The sequence below is a fragment of the Procambarus clarkii genome, chromosome 3 (genome assembly GCF_040958095.1).
Source record: "Procambarus clarkii isolate CNS0578487 chromosome 3, FALCON_Pclarkii_2.0, whole genome shotgun sequence".
Taxonomy (NCBI): Eukaryota; Metazoa; Arthropoda; class Malacostraca; order Decapoda; family Cambaridae; genus Procambarus; species Procambarus clarkii.
Genome location: NC_091152.1, coordinates 26,882,442 through 26,900,180, shown reverse-complemented (window position 1 = coordinate 26,900,180; position 17,739 = coordinate 26,882,442). Strand labels below are relative to the sequence as shown.

General features: G+C 51.3%; 1 protein-coding gene across 1 annotated transcript in view; it reads left to right on the top strand.

The window, feature by feature from the left end:
- The window catches only part of LOC123748230 (uncharacterized), a 155,514-nt gene that overhangs the window by 27,038 nt on the left and 110,737 nt on the right, over positions 1-17,739 (top strand). Inside the window, exon 5 of the mRNA XM_069331345.1 lies at positions 11,028-11,139. Coding sequence (XP_069187446.1) covers positions 11,028-11,139 — 112 coding nt within the window. The remainder of the gene's footprint in view (positions 1-11,027; positions 11,140-17,739) is intronic.

Genomic DNA, 17,739 nt, shown 5'->3' with positions numbered 1-17,739 from the left:
CCTTCCAGTCTGTAGTGGAGGGTATAGATAAGCAGCCTTCCAGTCTGTAGTGGAGGGTATAGATAAGCAGCCTTCCAGTCTGTAGTGGAGGGTATAGATAAGCAGCCTTCCAGTCTGTAGTGGAGGGTATAGATAAGCAGCCTTCCAGTCTGTAGTGGAGGGTATAGATAAGCAGCCTTCCAGTCTGTAGTGGAGGGTATAGATAAGCAGCCTTCCAGTCTGTAGTGGAGGGTATAGATAAGCAGCCTTCCAGTCTGTAGTGGAGGGTATAGATAAGCAGCCTTCCAGTCTGTAGTGGAGGGTATAGATAAGCAGCCTTCCAGTCTGTAGTGGAGGGTATAGATAAGCAGCCTTCCAGTCTGTAGTGGAGGGTATAGATAAGCAGCCTTCCAGTCTGTAGTGGAGGGTATAGATAAGCAGCCTTCCAGTCTGTAGTGGAGGGTATAGATAAGCAGCCTTCCAGTCTGTAGTGGAGGGTATAGATAAGCAGCCTTCCAGTCTGTAGTGGAGGGTATAGATAAGCAGCCTTCCAGTCTGTAGTGGAGGGTATAGATAAGCAGCCTTCCAGTCTGTAGTGGAGGGTATAGATAAGCAGCCTTCCAGTCTGTAGTGGAGGGTATAGATAAGCAGCCTTCCAGTCTGTAGTGGAGGGTATAGATAAGCAGCCTTCCAGTCTGTAGTGGAGGGTATAGATAAGCAGCCTTCCAGTCTGTAGTGGAGGGTATAGATAAGCAGCCTTCCAGTCTGTAGTGGAAGGTATAGATAAGCAGCCTTCCAGTCTGTAGTGGAGGGTATAGATAAGCAGCCTTCCAGTCTGTAGTGGAAGATATAGATAAGCAGCCTTCCAGTCTGTAGTGGAAGATATAGATAAGCAGCCTTCCAGTCTGTAGTGGAGGGTATAGATAAGCAGCCTTCCAGTCTGTAGTGGAGGGTATAGATAAGCAGCCTTCCAGTCTGTAGTGGAGGGTATAGATAAGCAGCCTTCCAGTCTGTAGTGGAGGGTATAGATAAGCAGCCTTCCAGTCTGTAGTGGAGGGTATAGATAAGCAGCCTTCCAGTCTGTAGTGGAGGGTATAGATAAGCAGCCTTCCAGTCTGTAGTGGAGGGTATAGATAAGCATTTGTCTCCTGATTTTATGAATAAGTTTTGGTATGTAATTGATATATTAGCATTTTCTACACTTTATTATCAATATGACTTACTTTACTATTGTTTGGGATCACTATTATTAGTTTTGGCTCATTATTTGTTAATGGATCTTAGTTATTGTAACATTTTAGGGATTTTAGGCATTGGGAATTTTTGTCTGTTTTAGTCTGTTTTAACCTTATTATCCTCAAGATCAAGCAGGAGCATATATACACCTGTGTTATTGTAAGTTGCTTAATGTACAACTAAATACAGTAAGTTGCCGACTGTAACTTACAATTATGCATTAAGCAGCTTACCGTATATGTACTTTCATATTATCAGTATCCTATTGTAAACTTGCTCTAATACAGTAGGAAGCCTTTTGGGCACTTACTTTATTACAGTAAGTAACGTACTGTACAAGATCTTTTGTACAGTAAGCAGCTTACTGTTCAAGTAGTTTAATACAGTAAGTGTCCTTCTACACACTTAAATGAACAATTTCTTTAGTAAAGAAACTACCATATGTACGCCTGCTTTGATACTGTAAGTAGTACTGTACTATATTTTATATAGTACAGTACTGCAAGTATTAAAGTAAATACATGCATTATCTGAAATAAAGTAACATACAACTTTTTACAATTTAAACACTTATTTTCACTCATTCTCTGAGGCCTATTGTTTGGAGGTATTAACTTGCTAGTGGTATATGATATGACTTTTTCAACAGAAACAGAGTAAGACAAATCCGAGTGGTAAACGTTACCAATGGTCCTCAGGACTCTGGCCTGAGACCTGTCTTGTTTACCGTATATATAAACCACGTAGATAAAAAATAAATTCTTAATAAATTAAGAAAAACTTAAAATCGTTACAAGAAGATTTAGCCTTTTAAAATTTAACAAAACATTTGCATATGCTGGTCAATACTGTCAATGCTCAGTTTAATATTACTTTGGCTTACTTTAAATGACTGGAGAGGAAAGTCTCATTTTGATAATTTTCCCATTGATGGTGACCTAACTGGTCACATCTGAGGGTATAAGACTCCGTGATTGTGACAACCTATCCTGACATTTTCCTGTCATTCACACCTTCATTATACCTCACTATCAAACTGTTGCTGCTGACATTGAGAATAGTAACCAGCCTTAAAATATTTAAACTGGGAGAAAGTCACTATTGCTGACCAGGAAAAGCTTTGAGTGTCTGTTTAACAGAAAAATTGATACTATTCATACATCAAATATTGTAACTTTCAACACAAAACTTCAGTGTAATGTCTATCAAAACAGTTTCAATTACTCTTTTTTTCCATCTGTCATGTCAGTGTTAGTTAAGGAAGGGGAGAGAGAATCCTTCTTAAAACCAAATATAAGAAGTATTGCCTGGTTGGAATTGTCACGTTAAAGCATTTCAAATTACATCTGTCATTGGGATACTCTGTGTCAAGATGCTGGGTGCCCCAGAGATGGCTGGGATACCCTGTGGCAAGATGCTGGGTGCCCCAGAGATGGCTGGGATACTCTGTGTCAAGATGCTAGGTGCCCCAGAGATGGCTGGGATACCCTGTGGCAAGATGCTGGGTGTCCCAGAGATGGCTGAGATACTCTGTGGCAAGATGCTAGGTGCCCCAGAGATGGCTGGGATACCCTGTGGCAAGATGCTGGGTGCCCCAGAGATGGCTGGGATACCCTGTGGCAAGATGCTGGGTGCCCCAGAGATGGCTGGGATACTCTGTGGCAAGATGCTAGGTGCCCCAGAGATGGCTGGTATACCCTGTGGCAAGATGCTGGGTGCCCCAGAGATGGCTGGGATACTCTGTGGCAAGATGCTGGGTGTCCCAGAGATGGCTGGGATACTCTGTGGCAAGATGCTGGGTGCCCCAGAGATGGCTGGGATACCCTGTGGCAAGATGCTGGGTGTCCCAGAGATTGCTGGGATACTCTGTGGCAAGATGCTGGGTGCCCCAGAGATGGCTGGGATACTCTGAGGCAAGATGCTGGGTGCCCCAGAGATGGCTGGGATACCCTGTGGCAAGATGCTGGGTGCCCCAGAGATGGCTGGGATACCCTGTGGCAAGATGCTGGGTGCCCCAGAGATGGCTGGGATACCCTGTGGCAAGATGCTGGGTGCCCCAGAGATGGCTGGGATACCCTGTGGCAAGATGCTGGGTGCCCCAGAGATGGCTGGGATACCCTGTGGCAAGATGCTGGGTGCCCCAGAGATGGCTGGGATACCCTGTGGCAAGATGCTGGGTGCCCCAGAGATGGCTGGGATACTCTGTGGCAAGATGCTGGGTGCCCCAGAGATGGCTGGGATACTCTGTGGCAAGATGCTGGGTGTCCCAGAGATGGCTGGGATACTCTGTGGCAAGATGCTGGGTGCCCCAGAGATTGCTGGGATACCCTGTGGCAAGATGCTGGGTGTCCCAGAGATTGCTGGGATACTCTGTGGCAAGATGCCGGGTGCCCCAGAGATGGCTGGGATACTCTGAGGCAAGATGCTGGGTGTCCCAGAGATGGCTGGGATACCCTGTGGCAAGATGCTGGGTGCCCCAGAGATGGCTGGGATACTCTGTGGCAAGATGCTGGGTGTCCCAGAGATGGCTGGGATACTCTGTGGCAAGATGCTGGGTGCCCCAGAGATGGCTGGGATACCCTGTGGCAAGATGCTGGGTGCCCCAGAGATGGCTGGGATACCCTGTGGCAAGATGCTGGGTGCCCCAGAGATGGCTGGGATACTCTGTGGCAAGATGCTGGGTGTCCCAGAGATGGCTGGGATACTCTGTAGCAAGATGCTGGGTGCCCCAGAGATGGCTGGGATACCCTGTGGCAAGATGCTGGGTGTCCCAGAGATGGCTGGGATACTCTGTGGCAAGATGTTGGGTGCCCCAGAGATGGCTGGGATACCCTGTGGTAAGATGCTGGGTGCCCCAGAGATGGCTGGGATACTCTGTGGCAAGATGCTGGGTGTCCCAGAGATGGCTGGGATACCCTGTGGCAAGATGCTGGGCGCCCGGAGATGACTGGGATACTCTGTGGCAAGATGCTGGGTGCCCCAGAGAAGGCTGGGATACTCTGTGGCAAGATGCTGGGTGCCCCAGAGATGGCTGGGATACCCTGTGGCAAGATGCTGGGTGCCCCAGAGATGGCTGGGATACCCTGTGGCAAGATGCTGGGTGCCCCAGAGATGGCTGGGATACTCTGTGGCAAGATGCTGGGTGTCCCAGAGATGGCTGGGATACCCTGTGGCAAGATGCTGGGCGCCCGGAGATGACTGGGATACTCTGTGGCAAGATGCTGGGTGCCCCAGAGAAGGCTGGGATACTCTGTGGCAAGATGCCGGGTGCCCCAGAGATGGCTGGGATACCCTGTGGCAAGATGCTGGGTGCCCCAGAGATGGCTGGAATACTCTGTGGCAAGATGCTGGGTGTCCCAGAGATGGCTGGGATACTCTGTGGCAAGATGCTGGGTGCCCCAGAGATGGCTGGGATACCCTGTGGCAAGATGCTGGGTGTCCCAGAGATGGCTGGGATACTCTGTGGCAAGATGCTGGGTGCCCCAGAGATGGCTGGGATACACTGAGGCAAGATGCTGGGTGTCCCAGAGATGGCTGGGATACCCTGTGGCAAGATGCTGGGTGCCCCAGAGATGGCTGGGATACTCTGTGGCAAGATGCTGGGTGTCCCAGAGATGGCTGGGATACTCTGTGGCAAGATGCTGGGTGCCCCAGAGATGGCTGGGATACCCTGTGGCAAGATGCTGGGTGCCCCAGAGATGGCTGGGATACCCTGTGGCAAGATGCTGGGTGCCCCAGAGATGGCTGGGATACCCTGTGGCAAGATGCTGGGTGCCCCAGAGATGGCTGGGATACCCTGTGGCAAGATGCTGGGTGCCCCAGAGATGGCTGGGATACCCTGTGGCAAGATGCTGGGTGCCCCAGAGATGGCTGGGATACTCTGTGGCAAGATGCTGGGTGCCCCAGAGATGGCTGGGATACTCTGTGGCAAGATGCTGGGTGTCCCAGAGATGGCTGGGATACTCTGTGGCAAGATGCTGGGTGCCCCAGAGATTGCTGGGATACCCTGTGGCAAGATGCTGGGTGTCCCAGAGATTGCTGGGATACTCTGTGGCAAGATGCCGGGTGCCCCAGAGATGGCTGGGATACTCTGAGGCAAGATGCTGGGTGTCCCAGAGATGGCTGGGATACCCTGTGGCAAGATGCTGGGTGCCCCAGAGATGGCTGGGATACTCTGTGGCAAGATGCTGGGTGTCCCAGAGATGGCTGGGATACTCTGTGGCAAGATGCTGGGTGCCCCAGAGATGGCTGGGATACCCTGTGGCAAGATGCTGGGTGCCCCAGAGATGGCTGGGATACCCTGTGGCAATATGCTGGGTGCCCCAGAGATGGCTGGGATACTCTGTGGCAAGATGCTGGGTGTCCCAGAGATGGCTGGGATACTCTGTGGCAAGATGCTGGGTGCCCCAGAGATGGCTGGGATACCCTGTGGCAAGATGCTGGGTGTCCCAGAGATGGCTGGGATACTCTGTGGCAAGATGCTGGGTGCCCCAGAGATGGCTGGGATACCCTGTGGCAAGATTCTGGGTGCCCCAGAGATGGCTGGGATACTCTGTGGCAAGATGCTGGGTGTCCCAGAGATGGCTGGAATACCCTGTGGCAAGATGCTGGGCGCCCGGAGATGACTGGGATACTCTGTGGCAAGATGCTGGGTGCCCCAGAGAAGGCTGGGATACTCTGTGGCAAGATGCTGGGTGCCCCAGAGATGGCTGGGATACCCTGTGGCAAGATGCTGGGTGCCCCAGAGATGGCTGGGATACCCTGTGGCAAGATGCTGGGTGCCCCAGAGATGGCTGGGATACTCTGTGGCAAGATGCTGGGTGTCCCAGAGATGGCTGGGATACCCTGTGGCAAGATGCTGGGCGCCCGGAGATGACTGGGATACTCTGTGGCAAGATGCTGGGTGCCCCAGAGAAGGCTGGGATACTCTGTGGCAAGATGCTGGGTGCCCCAGAGATGGCTGGGATACCCTGTGGCAAGATGCTGGGTGCCCCAGAGATGGCTGGGATACTCTGTGGCAAGATGCTGGGTGTCCCAGAGATGGCTGGGATACTCTGTGGCAAGATGCTGGGTGCTCCAGAGATGGCTGGGATACCCTGTGGCAAGATGCTGGGTGTCCCAGAGATGGCTGGGATACTCTGTGGCAAGATGCTGGGTGCCCCAGAGATGGCTGGGATACACTGAGGCAAGATGCTGGGTGTCCCAGAGATGGCTGGGATACCCTGTGGCAAGATGCTGGATGCCCCAGAGATGGCTGGGATACTCTGTGGCAAGATGCTGGGTGTCCCAGAGATGGCTGGGATACTCTGTGGCAAGATGCTGGGTGCCCCAGAGATGGCTGGGATACCCTGTGGCAAGATGCTGTATCACGATGCGTCGCGTATACGTCAGCAGAAACTTGATGGACGCGACGCAGCCGAATATCAGCAGTAGCAATTGCATAAATATTTAAATAAATGTGTCTGGATCTTAACTATGATTTGAGAAATTCCTTTTCAAAGAGATGAGTTACCTACGTTGGTCGCACAGTAAAAGTATTATGCTGAATTTATATAAAAAAAGAAGAAGTAATTTTAGCATCAATGTTGGGCAAACAGTGCATTGTTCAAGCTACTTAGCAACAAAAAGATAAAAATGCCAAAGATGCAATGAGAGAACCATTGAAAGCTTTTCACATACAAATTTAACAAATTACCATTAATTAGTCCTACTATCCAAAAGTTTACACTTAAAAGATGTGTTATAGATCATAGTCAAATTAATTTCCTTTAACAAAAAACTTAGTTCAGATGTACAGCATACAGAAAGTTTAGTTTAGTCCAAGACTACAAGACTAACTATATTTGGTGGTGGGTCAGTAAGCTAGCTTGTGGCACGGTTTAAGAACAATCCAAAGGTTGAGAGGTGTAAAGCCCAACACCAAAAACTTGGTTAACTTACATATCAAACATATGGCCATAGATGATACTGCCAAGAAGGGTGGCGAGTTGGCTTGCTGCTTGAGTGGTAGAGTACAGAGGTCTCCGATCACAAACCTGGTCCCACTGATATACAACTCGTTTAGTCTCGGTTATAATCCTTGTAATAAATGTATTCCTAATATCCTTGACATTCTTATGTTGTCTCATTCTGACGCATGGGTCATCTTAGCCTCTAAACTAACAACAGTACTTTATTCAACAACTTCTGTGATTTATGTAAATAATATTTCAAGCTAACACCAAGTCAGCAAGCTGATGGGTTTACTACTATCAACCCGCTCATTCGAATGGAACATTGCATTTGGACGTCAAAATCCCAAACGGACAAATAAAAGGGTGCTAAAAATCATAGCGACTCACAAACATTATCCAGAGACATTTCAGTAGCCATACACAGACTCAGACTTGGTTACAAGTGCTGCTGGGAGGTATAATAAACCCAATTGTTAAAGAGTGTCATATCTGTCGTACAAATGCAGAGGCGCCTCTATTGCATTACTTACTGGAATGTAAAGCAACTTATCTACTCAGACCCCAACCCACACACATTAAATTATGAAATTAAAAAATCCAATTTTGGATGTCAACCGACCAACTCACACTAAACATAGAAAAGACCTACTACATCATATTTGGAAGCAAATCAACAAATGCAATTCAGCTTCAGATAGACAATGTTAACATCAGCAATGAAAATGCTGGAAAGTTCCTTGGCCTATACATAGACAAGATATTTAACTTCAGCACCCACATACAACACATAACCAAGAAAGTCTCAAAAAACGGTTGTAGTTTTCTTTAAAATCAGATATTATGTTCCAAACTCTGCTCTCCTCTCACTATACTATGCGCTAATCTAGCCCTATCTCACATATGGTATCTACATGGGGATCACCCACTGGAAACTACCTCAAGCCAATCATCACTCAGCAAAAATCTTCAATCAGAACAATAACAAACTGTGCTCTCGGACAACACTCAGCGCCCCCTTGTTTAAATCCCTAAACATGATAAACATAAAATCACTTCACACATTCTCTTGTGCCATTTACATTTACAAAACCCTGTTCTTAAATGCAAACCCTGTTCTGAAACTCTTCCTAGACAGATGTAATAAAACCCATAATCACCACACCTGAAATAAATATCTTTTTTGATGTCCCTACAGTCAAACTTAATCTGTGTAAACACTATGCAAATAAAGGGACCTAGTCTATGGAACTCATTCATTAACGGACTGAAAAGCTGCCCAACTTTTGTTGGACAACTCCGCCTATGGAGGTCCCGAGTTCCATATTCATTGTTCTTGAGACTGCTCCATTGAAGCAAACCTTGGCTTTCCTCCCTGTGAGGTAGTCTTCAACCCATTTCATGAGTCTCCCCTTGACACCCATGTATGCAAGCTTGTCCAGGATCGCAATCCCCTGCGCTTTGTCGAAGGTTCCTTTGATATCAACAAATACAGAGTACTTAGCTGTGGTATTAGCCAAGTAATTAACTATACGATTTGTTGTGCTCTGTCCTATAACAAATCCATTGACCCCCTTCCCTAGCCTGCCTATTTTGTGCAACAGTCGGTTTAGTATGATCCTTTCAAGCATCTTGCAAGTGCATGACATGAGACTGATAGGTCTGTAATTACTAGAGTCATTGGGCTTCGGTACGGTAACAATTATTGTGTTTCCATTGTGTGGGCAGCACACCACTTAGGAATGACTTGTTAAATAGGTTGAGTAGTGGATTCCCAGTCACTTCACACAGTGCATTGAGTATGTCGTAGGTGACGCCATCTTCACCAGGTGCAGTACTTTTACTCTTTTTCATAGCGCCCTTACTTCCTGGGCAGTGATTGGTTGCCCATACTCATCATCGCTAGCCTGTGCTCTTGTTATCCAAAATCTTCTCTCATTATGTCGCAGGAGCTGTTCCCTGCTGATTTCTGCAGTGAGGGAGGAGGAGGATGCTGTATCACTCCACTTGTGAATTAGTTCCTCAGCCTTACCCTGGGGGTCTTTGTGAGTCGCAAGCGGGGTTCTGCCCCCCTTACCTATCTGAATTTTTGCCCACACTCGTCTTGCAGATGTTTCTCGTTCAATGGAGCTAGTAAAGTCAAGCCACTGTCTTTCCCGCTCTTTAATCTTCTCTTCCATGGCTACTTGACACACAGTTTTAAACAGCTCTTGGTTGCTTTCAGTGGGATGTCTCCGTTACTCTCTACTCATGGTCTTACATTTGCATTGAGCATCTTTATGTAATTGTTCTCATACCATTGTATTTTCTTCCTCTGAAGGGTACTTCGCCCAGTCGTACGACACGGAACTCTGAGACAGCTCTCAATTAGGTTATAAAGGTTATCAACAATTGTATCAATATCTTCTGGGATTTGGTATTCCGTGAACCAGTCACTCATCCTGTTTATGAAGTGCGGCCTCATATCCGGTCCTAGTGATAACCTTTTTCTTTTATTTATCTCTTTCCTTCTCTTAATCATGTCGACGGTGGTAATCAGTGCCCAGTGGTCACTACATAGACTGTGTACTGGTATCCGTGTCCTGTGCATTCAGCAGAAGAGCATAGTCCAATCTTCCTCATCTGAAGTGGGTTGGCTGTTAATCTCTCAGGACCCTAAGATTTTCATTTCTTCTAACATAGAGTAACAGTTTCCGTCCATTGACATTGGGCTGATGACAGTTGGCACCAAAGTGTGGATGCCTGGCATTAAGGTCACCGACCAGCAAGGTAGGTTCCTTGCTGGTCGGTTCAAGGTAGGTTCCTTCATTAACAAATTCAGGTAGTGTGTCAAGGTCAAGTTTATTCTTTGGCACATATAGGTTGATTATATGTAGGGCATTATTGTTTAAGTGTAGGGGTTACCCCCCAGTGATTCATATTCATTCCTTATGTGGAGGTCATCAATAATCTGTGTGAGAATGTTGTTATTTATTAAAGTGATGAGGCCCCGTTTCCTTTCCCTTAAGGGCAGGGAGTACTTGCGTACTTGCGCCCCTTTCCCTTGTTCGCCTTCCCCTTCCTTGTTCATTCTCCCCCTCCCCCGTTGCCTCATCTCCCCTTCTTCCCCATGGAGCCTTAAGCGAGTCAAGTGTCCCTTCCCGTATCTTGGATAAGACAGGCTGGAACTTATTTCATCCAATTCTGTGAACACAGCTCGCTGTGGGCAAGGTCTGGTGTTTGTCGCCAACTACAAAGAGGCCTTGTTCCTTCGGGCTGCTGGGTAGAGCTGACACGACTCTATGGGCATTTCGTGTATCTTTCAAGCAGACCTGGAAGGTGATTGGCTGTAGATAGGTGCCAAACCCTTACTGGCCTTTGAGAGCCAGACCTCAGGCCTAGTTTTTAAATGATTGGCAGTAGCCAAAAATAATGGGAGAAGCCCAGGCGCTGTATTAGTTGTGGGAGGAGCTATCCTTCCAATGGTAACCTTGTGAACAAATTATAAGTTAGTGTGTCTTGGGGACAGGTCCAAGGGACCTGAGGGAGAGATCCATTCAACATCTGTGGCCGGTAATTGCAGGATAAGGTAAGGTGCTCTTGAGAACTCATGTTCCATCAATGATATACCATTGCCTCGTAGGACTTAATTACAGCATGGATATAAATACGTGTTTTTTGTTAAATATAGTGCTGAGTAATGTATTTTGGTGTTTAGATATTTTCACTCCCTTTTTTGTTTCTTATCTGAGTCGTTATATTTCTGGTTTACATGCTGTACTGGAAGTCCCCTATGTTCTCCTCCATTTAATGGCAATTAAAGTTGCTCTTGAATCTAAACAAGTAAAGTAAAGAATGTTCTAAAAATTAATTCCCAAGCAGTATTGCCAAGATTCCTACGCCCTTCGAGTTCATAATTTTGATTTCTGTCCATCCTAGGAGATCAGTAATGCAGGCACATTCAGGTTTCAGGTTCAGGAAGGTGGTAGCAGCCGTAAGTTAAGTTTTTATTTAATTGAAATAAATAATATCTCTTTATTGTAGCTTCCACCATTTAATGTTTCAGTTTAATAGTTAGCTGGGAGTTCAGTGAGGATCACAGTGATCCTGACAGGATACTTCAACCAAAATGCTGGAGTACCCCAGGGCTCAGTTCTCTCAGTACAACGACCCTATATATACGCTACATAAATGACATTCCGAACCCAAGATACTGGACCTCTATGACCCTCTGTTATGATGACGACGTAATCCAACTGATCTCTTGATACTCGATTGACACCCTCACCCGCAAAGCACAGGAAGAAATACACAAAGTAACCTTCTGGGAAAATGACTGGCGGATGAAAACAAACCCTAACAAATCCAAAATCATCCACTTCTATAACAAACGACAAGAGCCAGCCCCACTAAACCTTTACTCACAATCACCTGACCCAGCCAACATCCTGAGAGCAAACAACATCAGTCTTGGGCCTAACATTAGACCACAACCGCCGCTTACACACACACATAACATCTAAAAAAGTCATATCCTCAAAAGCTCTAAAAACTCTTCCCCCTCAGACAAGCCTCCCAAGCCACCAAACTCTACCTTTACAAGACACTAATTCTCCCACTCCTTACATACACACCTAGCCCACTATCACTCGCAAAACCAACAAATAAAAGAAACTCCAAGGCACCCAGAACAGGGCCCCGAGATGGGTGTTCGACACTCACTGGCTGGACTTCACCACTAGTGAAGCTCTGCACGGATGGGCGAACACCCCGTCACTGAACATGGTCTGGGACACCATGGGGAAAAACAGATCACAAGAAGTCACACGTTTCACAACAACTACGACACTTTCCTCAGAAACACCCCTCAGTAGATCTAGAAATATGCACAATCTGTTTAACCTGATCTACGACCCACCCCCTGCTCCAATATTCCAACGACACTCGCCTCCTCCAAAACCACTCCTCAAAATATCTAGCTCCTAACTACCCCAGACTCCTTAACTTTTCTCCCCCTCTTTAGTGGAGGGGGGAAGGTGCTAGCTCCCGTTTAGCAGTGACTCTGAGGGGGGGGGGAGAAGGTGCTAACTCCCGCTTAGCAGTGACTCTGAGGGAGGGGGGGGGAGGAGAAGGTGCTAACTCCCGCTTAGCAGTGACTCTGAGGGAGGGGGGGGAGGAGAAGGTGCTAACTCCCGCTTAGCAGTGACTCTGAGGGAGGAGGGGGGAGGAGAAGGTGCTAACTCCCGCTTAGCAGTGACTCTGAGGGAGGGGGGGGGAGGAGAAGGTGCTAACTCCCGCTTAGCAGTGACTCTGAGGGAGGAGGGGGGAGGAGAAGGTGCTAACTCCCGCTTAGCAGTGACTCTGAGGGAGGGGGGAGGAGGAGAAGGTGCTAACTCCCGCTTAGCAGTGACTCTGAGGGGGGGGAGAAGGTGCTAACTCCCGCTTAGCAGTGACTCTGAGGGAGGAGGGGGGAGAAGAAGGTGCTAACTCCCGCTTAGCAGTGACTCTGAGGGGGGGGGGAGGAGAAGGTGCTAACTCCCGCTTAGCAGTGACTCTGAGGGAGGGGGGGGGGAGGAGAAGGTGCTAACTCCCGCTTAGCAGTGACTCTGAGGGAGGAGGGGGGAGGAGAAGGTGCTAACTCCCGCTTAGCAGTGACTCTGAGGGAGGGAGGGGAGGAGAAGGTGCTAGCTCCCGTTTAGCAGTGACTCTGAGGGAGGGGGGGAGGAGAAGGTGCTAACTCCCGCTTAGCAGTGACTCTGAGGGAGGGGGGGGGGAGGAGAAGGTGCTAGCTCCCGTTTAGCAGTGACTCTGAGGGAGGGGGGGGAGGAGAAGGTGCTAACTCCCGTTTAGCAGTGACTCTGAGGGAGGGGGGGGGAGGAGAAGGTGCTAACTCCCGCTTAGCATTGACTCTGAGGGAGGGGGGGGGAGGAGAAGGTGCTAGCTCCCGTTTAGCAGTGACTCTGAGGGAGGGGGGGGGGAGGAGAAGGTGCTAACTCCCGCTTAGCAGTGACTCTGAGGGAGGAGGGGGGAGGAGAAGGTGCTAACTCCCGCTTAGCAGTGACTCTGAGGGAGGGAGGGGAGGAGAAGGTGCTAACTCCCGTTTAGCAGTGACTCTGAGGGAGGGGGGGAGGAGAAGGTGCTAACTCCCGCTTAGCAGTGACTCTGAGGGAGGGGGGGGGAGAAGGTACTAGCTCCCGTTTAGCAGTGACTCTGAGGGAGGGGGGGGGGAGGAGAAGGTGCTAACTCCCGCTTAGCATTGACTCTGAGGGAGGGGGGGGGGGAGGAGAAGGTGCTAACTCCCGCTTAGCAGTGACTCTGAGGGAGGGGGGGGGGAGGAGAAGGTGCTAACTCCCGCTTAGCAGTGACTCTGAGGGAGGGGGGGGGAGGAGAAGGTGCTAACTCCCGTTTAGCAGTGACTCTGAGGGAGGGGGGGGGGGAGGAGAAGGTGCTAACTCCCGCTTAGCAGTGACTCTGAGGGAGGGGGGGGGGGAGGAGAAGGTGCTAACTCCCGCTTAGCAGTGACTCTGAGGGGGGGAGAAGGTGCTAACTCCCGCTTAGCAGTGACTCTGAGGGAGGAGGGGGGAGGAGAAGGTGCTAACTCCCGCTTAGCAGTGACTCTGAGGGGGGGGGGAGGAGAAGGTGCTAACTCCCGCTTAGCAGTGACTCTGAGGGAGGGGGGGGGGAGGAGAAGGTGCTAACTCCCGCTTAGCAGTGACTCTGAGGGAGGAGGGGTGAGGAGAAGGTGCTAACTCCCGCTTAGCAGTGACTCTGAGGGAGGGAGGGGAGGAGAAGGTGCTAGCTCCCGTTTAGCAGTGACTCTGAGGGAGGGGGGGGGGAGGAGAAGGTGCTAACTCCCGCTTAGCAGTGACTCTGAGGGAGGGGGGGGAGGAGAAGGTGCTAGCTCCCGTTTAGCAGTGACTCTGAGGGAGGGGGGGGAGGAGAAGGTGCTAACTCCCGCTTAGCAGTGACTCTGAGGGAGGGGGGGGAGGAGAAGGTGCTAGCTCCCGTTTAGCAGTGACTCTGAGGGAGGGGGGGGGAGGAGAAGGTGCTAACTCCCGCTTAGCAGTGACTCTGAGGGAGGGGGGGGAGGAGAAGGTGCTAACTCCCACTTAGCAGTGACTCTGAGGGAGGGGGGGGGGAGGAGAAGGTGCTAACTCCCGTTTAGCAGTGACTCTGAGGGAGGGGGGGGAGGAGAAGGTGCTAGCTCCCGTTTAGCAGTGACTCTGAGGGAGGGGGGGGGGAGAAGGTGCTAACTCCCGCTTAGCAGTGACTCTGAGGGAGGGGGGGGGGGGAGAGGAGAAGGTGCTAACTCCCGCTTAGCAGTGACTCTGAGGGAGGGGGGGGGGGAGGAGAAGGTGCTAACTCCCGCTTAGCAGTGACTCTGAGGGAGGGGGGGGGAGGAGAAGGTGCTAACTCCCGCTTAGCAGTGACTCTGAGGGAGGGGGGGGGGAGGAGAAGGTGCTAACTCCCGCTTAGCAGTGACTCTGAGGGAGGGAGGGGAGGAGAAGGTGCTAGCTCCCGTTTAGCAGTGACTCTGAGGGAGGGGGGGGGAGGAGAAGGTGCTAACTCCCGCTTAGCAGTGACTCTGAGGGAGGGGGGGGGAGGAGAAGGTGCTAGCTCCCGTTTAGCAGTGACTCTGAGGGAGGGGGGGGAGGAGAAGGTGCTAACTCCCGCTTAGCAGTGACTCTGAGGGAGGGGGGGGAGGAGAAGGTGCTAGCTCCCGTTTAGCAGTGACTCTGAGGGAGGGGGGGGGGGGAGGAGAAGGTGCTAACTCCCGCTTAGCAGTGACTCTGAGGGAGGGGGGGGGAGGAGAAGGTGCTAACTCCCACTTAGCAGTGACTCTGAGGGAGGGGGGGGGGAGGAGAAGGTGCTAACTCCCGTTTAGCAGTGACTCTGAGGGAGGGGGGGGGAGGAGAAGGTGCTAGCTCCCGTTTAGCAGTGACTCTGAGGGAGGGGGGGGGAGAAGGTGCTAACTCCCGCTTAGCAGTGACTCTGAGGGAGGGGGGGGGGAGAGGAGAAGGTGCTAACTCCCGCTTAGCAGTGACTCTGAGGGAGGGGGGGGGGAGGAGAAGGTGCTAACTCCCGCTTAGCAGTGACTCTGAGGGAGGGGGGGGGAGGAGAAGGTGCTAACTCCCGCTTAGCAGTGACTCTGAGGGAGGGGGGGGGAGGAGAAGGTGCTAACTCCCGCTTAGCAGTGACTCTGAGGGGGGGGGGAGAAGGTGGTAACTCCCGTTTAGCAGTGACTCTGAGGGGGGGGGGAGAAGGTGCTAACTAACGTTTAGCAGTGACTCTGAGGGGGGGGGAGAAGGTGCTAACTAACGTTTAGCAATGACTCTGAGGGGGGGGGGAGAAGGTGCTAACTAACGTTTAGCAATGACTCTGAGGGGGGGAGAAGGTGCTAACTAACGTTTAGCAGTGACTCTGAGGGGGGGGGGGGAGAAGGTGCTAACTAACGTTTAGCAATGACTCTGAGGGGGGGGGAGAAGGTGCTAACTAACGTTTAGCAGTGACTCTGAGGGGGGGGAGAAGGTGCTAACTAACGTTTAGCAGTGACTCTGAGGGGGGGGGAGAAGGTGCTAACTAACGTTTAGCAGTGACTCTGAGGGGGGGGGAGAAGGTGCTAACTCCCGTTTAGCAATGACTCTGAGGGGGGGGGGAGAAGGTGCTAACTAACGTTTAGCAGTGACTCTGAGGGGGGGTAGAAGGTGATAACTAACGTTTAGCAGTGACTCTGAGGGGGGGGGGAGAAGGTGCTAACTCCCGTTTAGCAGTGACTCTGAGGGGGGGGGGAGAAGGTGCTAACTAACGTTTAGCAATGACTCTGAGGGGGGGGGGAGAAGGTGCTAACTAACGTTTAGCAATGACTCTGAGGGGGGGGGAGAAGGTGCTAACTAACGTTTAGCAGTGACTCTGAGGGGGGGGAGAAGGTGCTAACTCCCGTTTAGCAGTGACTCTGAGGGGGGGGAGAAGGTGCTAACTCCCGTTTAGCAGTGACTCTGAGGGGGGGGGGAGAAGGTGCTAACTAACGTTTAGCAATGACTCTGAGGGGGGGGGGGGGAGAAGGTGCTAACTAACGTTTAGCAATGACTCTGAGGGGGGGGGGAGAAGGTGCTAACTAACGTTTAGCAATGACTCTGAGGGGGGGGGGAGAAGGTGCTAACTAACGTTTAGCAGTGACTCAGAGGGGGGGGAGAAGGTGCTAACTAACGTTTAGCAGTGACTCTGAGGGGGGGGAGAAGGTGCTAACTAACGTTTAGCAATGACTCTGAGGGGGGGGGGAGAAGGTGCTAACTCCCGTTTAGCAGTGACTCTGAGGGGGGGGGAGAAGGTGCTAACTAACGTTTAGCAATGACTCTGAGGGGGGGGGAGAAGGTGCTATCTAACGTTTAGCACTGACTCTGAGGGAGGGGGGGGGGGAGGAGAAGGTGCTAACTCCCGTTTAGCAGTGACTCTGAGGGAGGGGGGGGAGGAGAAGGTGCTAACTCCCGCTTAGCAGTGACTCTGAGGGAGGGGGGGGAGGAGAAGGTGCTAGCTCCCGCTTAGCAGTGACTCTGAGGGATGGGGGGGAGGAGAAGGTGCTAACTCCCGTTTAGCAGTGACTCTGAGGGAGGGGGGGGAGGAGAAGGTGCTAACTCCCGCTTAGCAGTGACTCTGAGGGAGGGGGGGGAGGAGAAGGTGCTAACTCCCGCTTAGCAGTGACTCTGAGGGAGGGGGGGGGAGGAGAAGGTGCTAACTCCCGTTTAGCAGTGACTCTGAGGGAGGGGGGGGAGGAGAAGGTGCTAGCTCCCGTTTAGCAGTGACTCTGAGGGAGGGGGGGAGGAGAAGGTGCTAACTCCCGCTCAGCAGTGACTCTGAGGGAGGGGGGGAGAGGAGAAGGTGCTAACTCCCGCTTAGCAGTGACTCTGAGGGAGGGGGGGGAGGAGAAGGTGCTAACTCCCGCTTAGCAGTGACTCTGAGGGAGGGGGGGGGGAGGAGAAGGTGCTAACTCCCGCTTAGCAGTGACTCTGAGGGAGGGGGGGGGAGGAGAAGGTGCTAACTCCCGCTTAGCAGTGACTCTGAGGGGGGGGGGAGAAGGTGCTAACTCCCGCTTAGCAGTGATTCTGAGGGTGGGGGGAGGGGAGGAGAAGGTGCTAACTCCCGCTTAGCAGTGACTCTGAGGGAGGGGGGGGGGGAGAAGGTGCTAACTCCCGCTTAGCAGTGACTCTGAGGGGGGGGGGAGAAGGTGCTAACTCCCGCTTAGCAGTGACTCTGAGGGAGGAGGGGGGAGGAGAAGGTGCTAACTCCCGCTTAGCAGTGACTCTGAGGGGGGGGAGGAGAAGGTGCTAACTCCCGCTTAGCAGTGACTCTGAGGGAGGGGGGGGGGGAGGAGAAGGTGCTAACTCCCGCTTAGCAGTGACTCTGAGGGAGGAGGGGGGAGGAGAAGGTGCTAACTCCCGCTTAGCAGTGACTCTGAGGGAGGGAGGGGAGGAGAAGGTGCTAACTCCCGTTTAGCAGTGACTCTGAGGGAGGGGGGGGGAGGAGAAGGTGCTAACTCCCGCTTAGCAGTGACTCTGAGGGAGGGGGGGAGGAGAAGGTGCTAGCTCCCGTTTAGCAG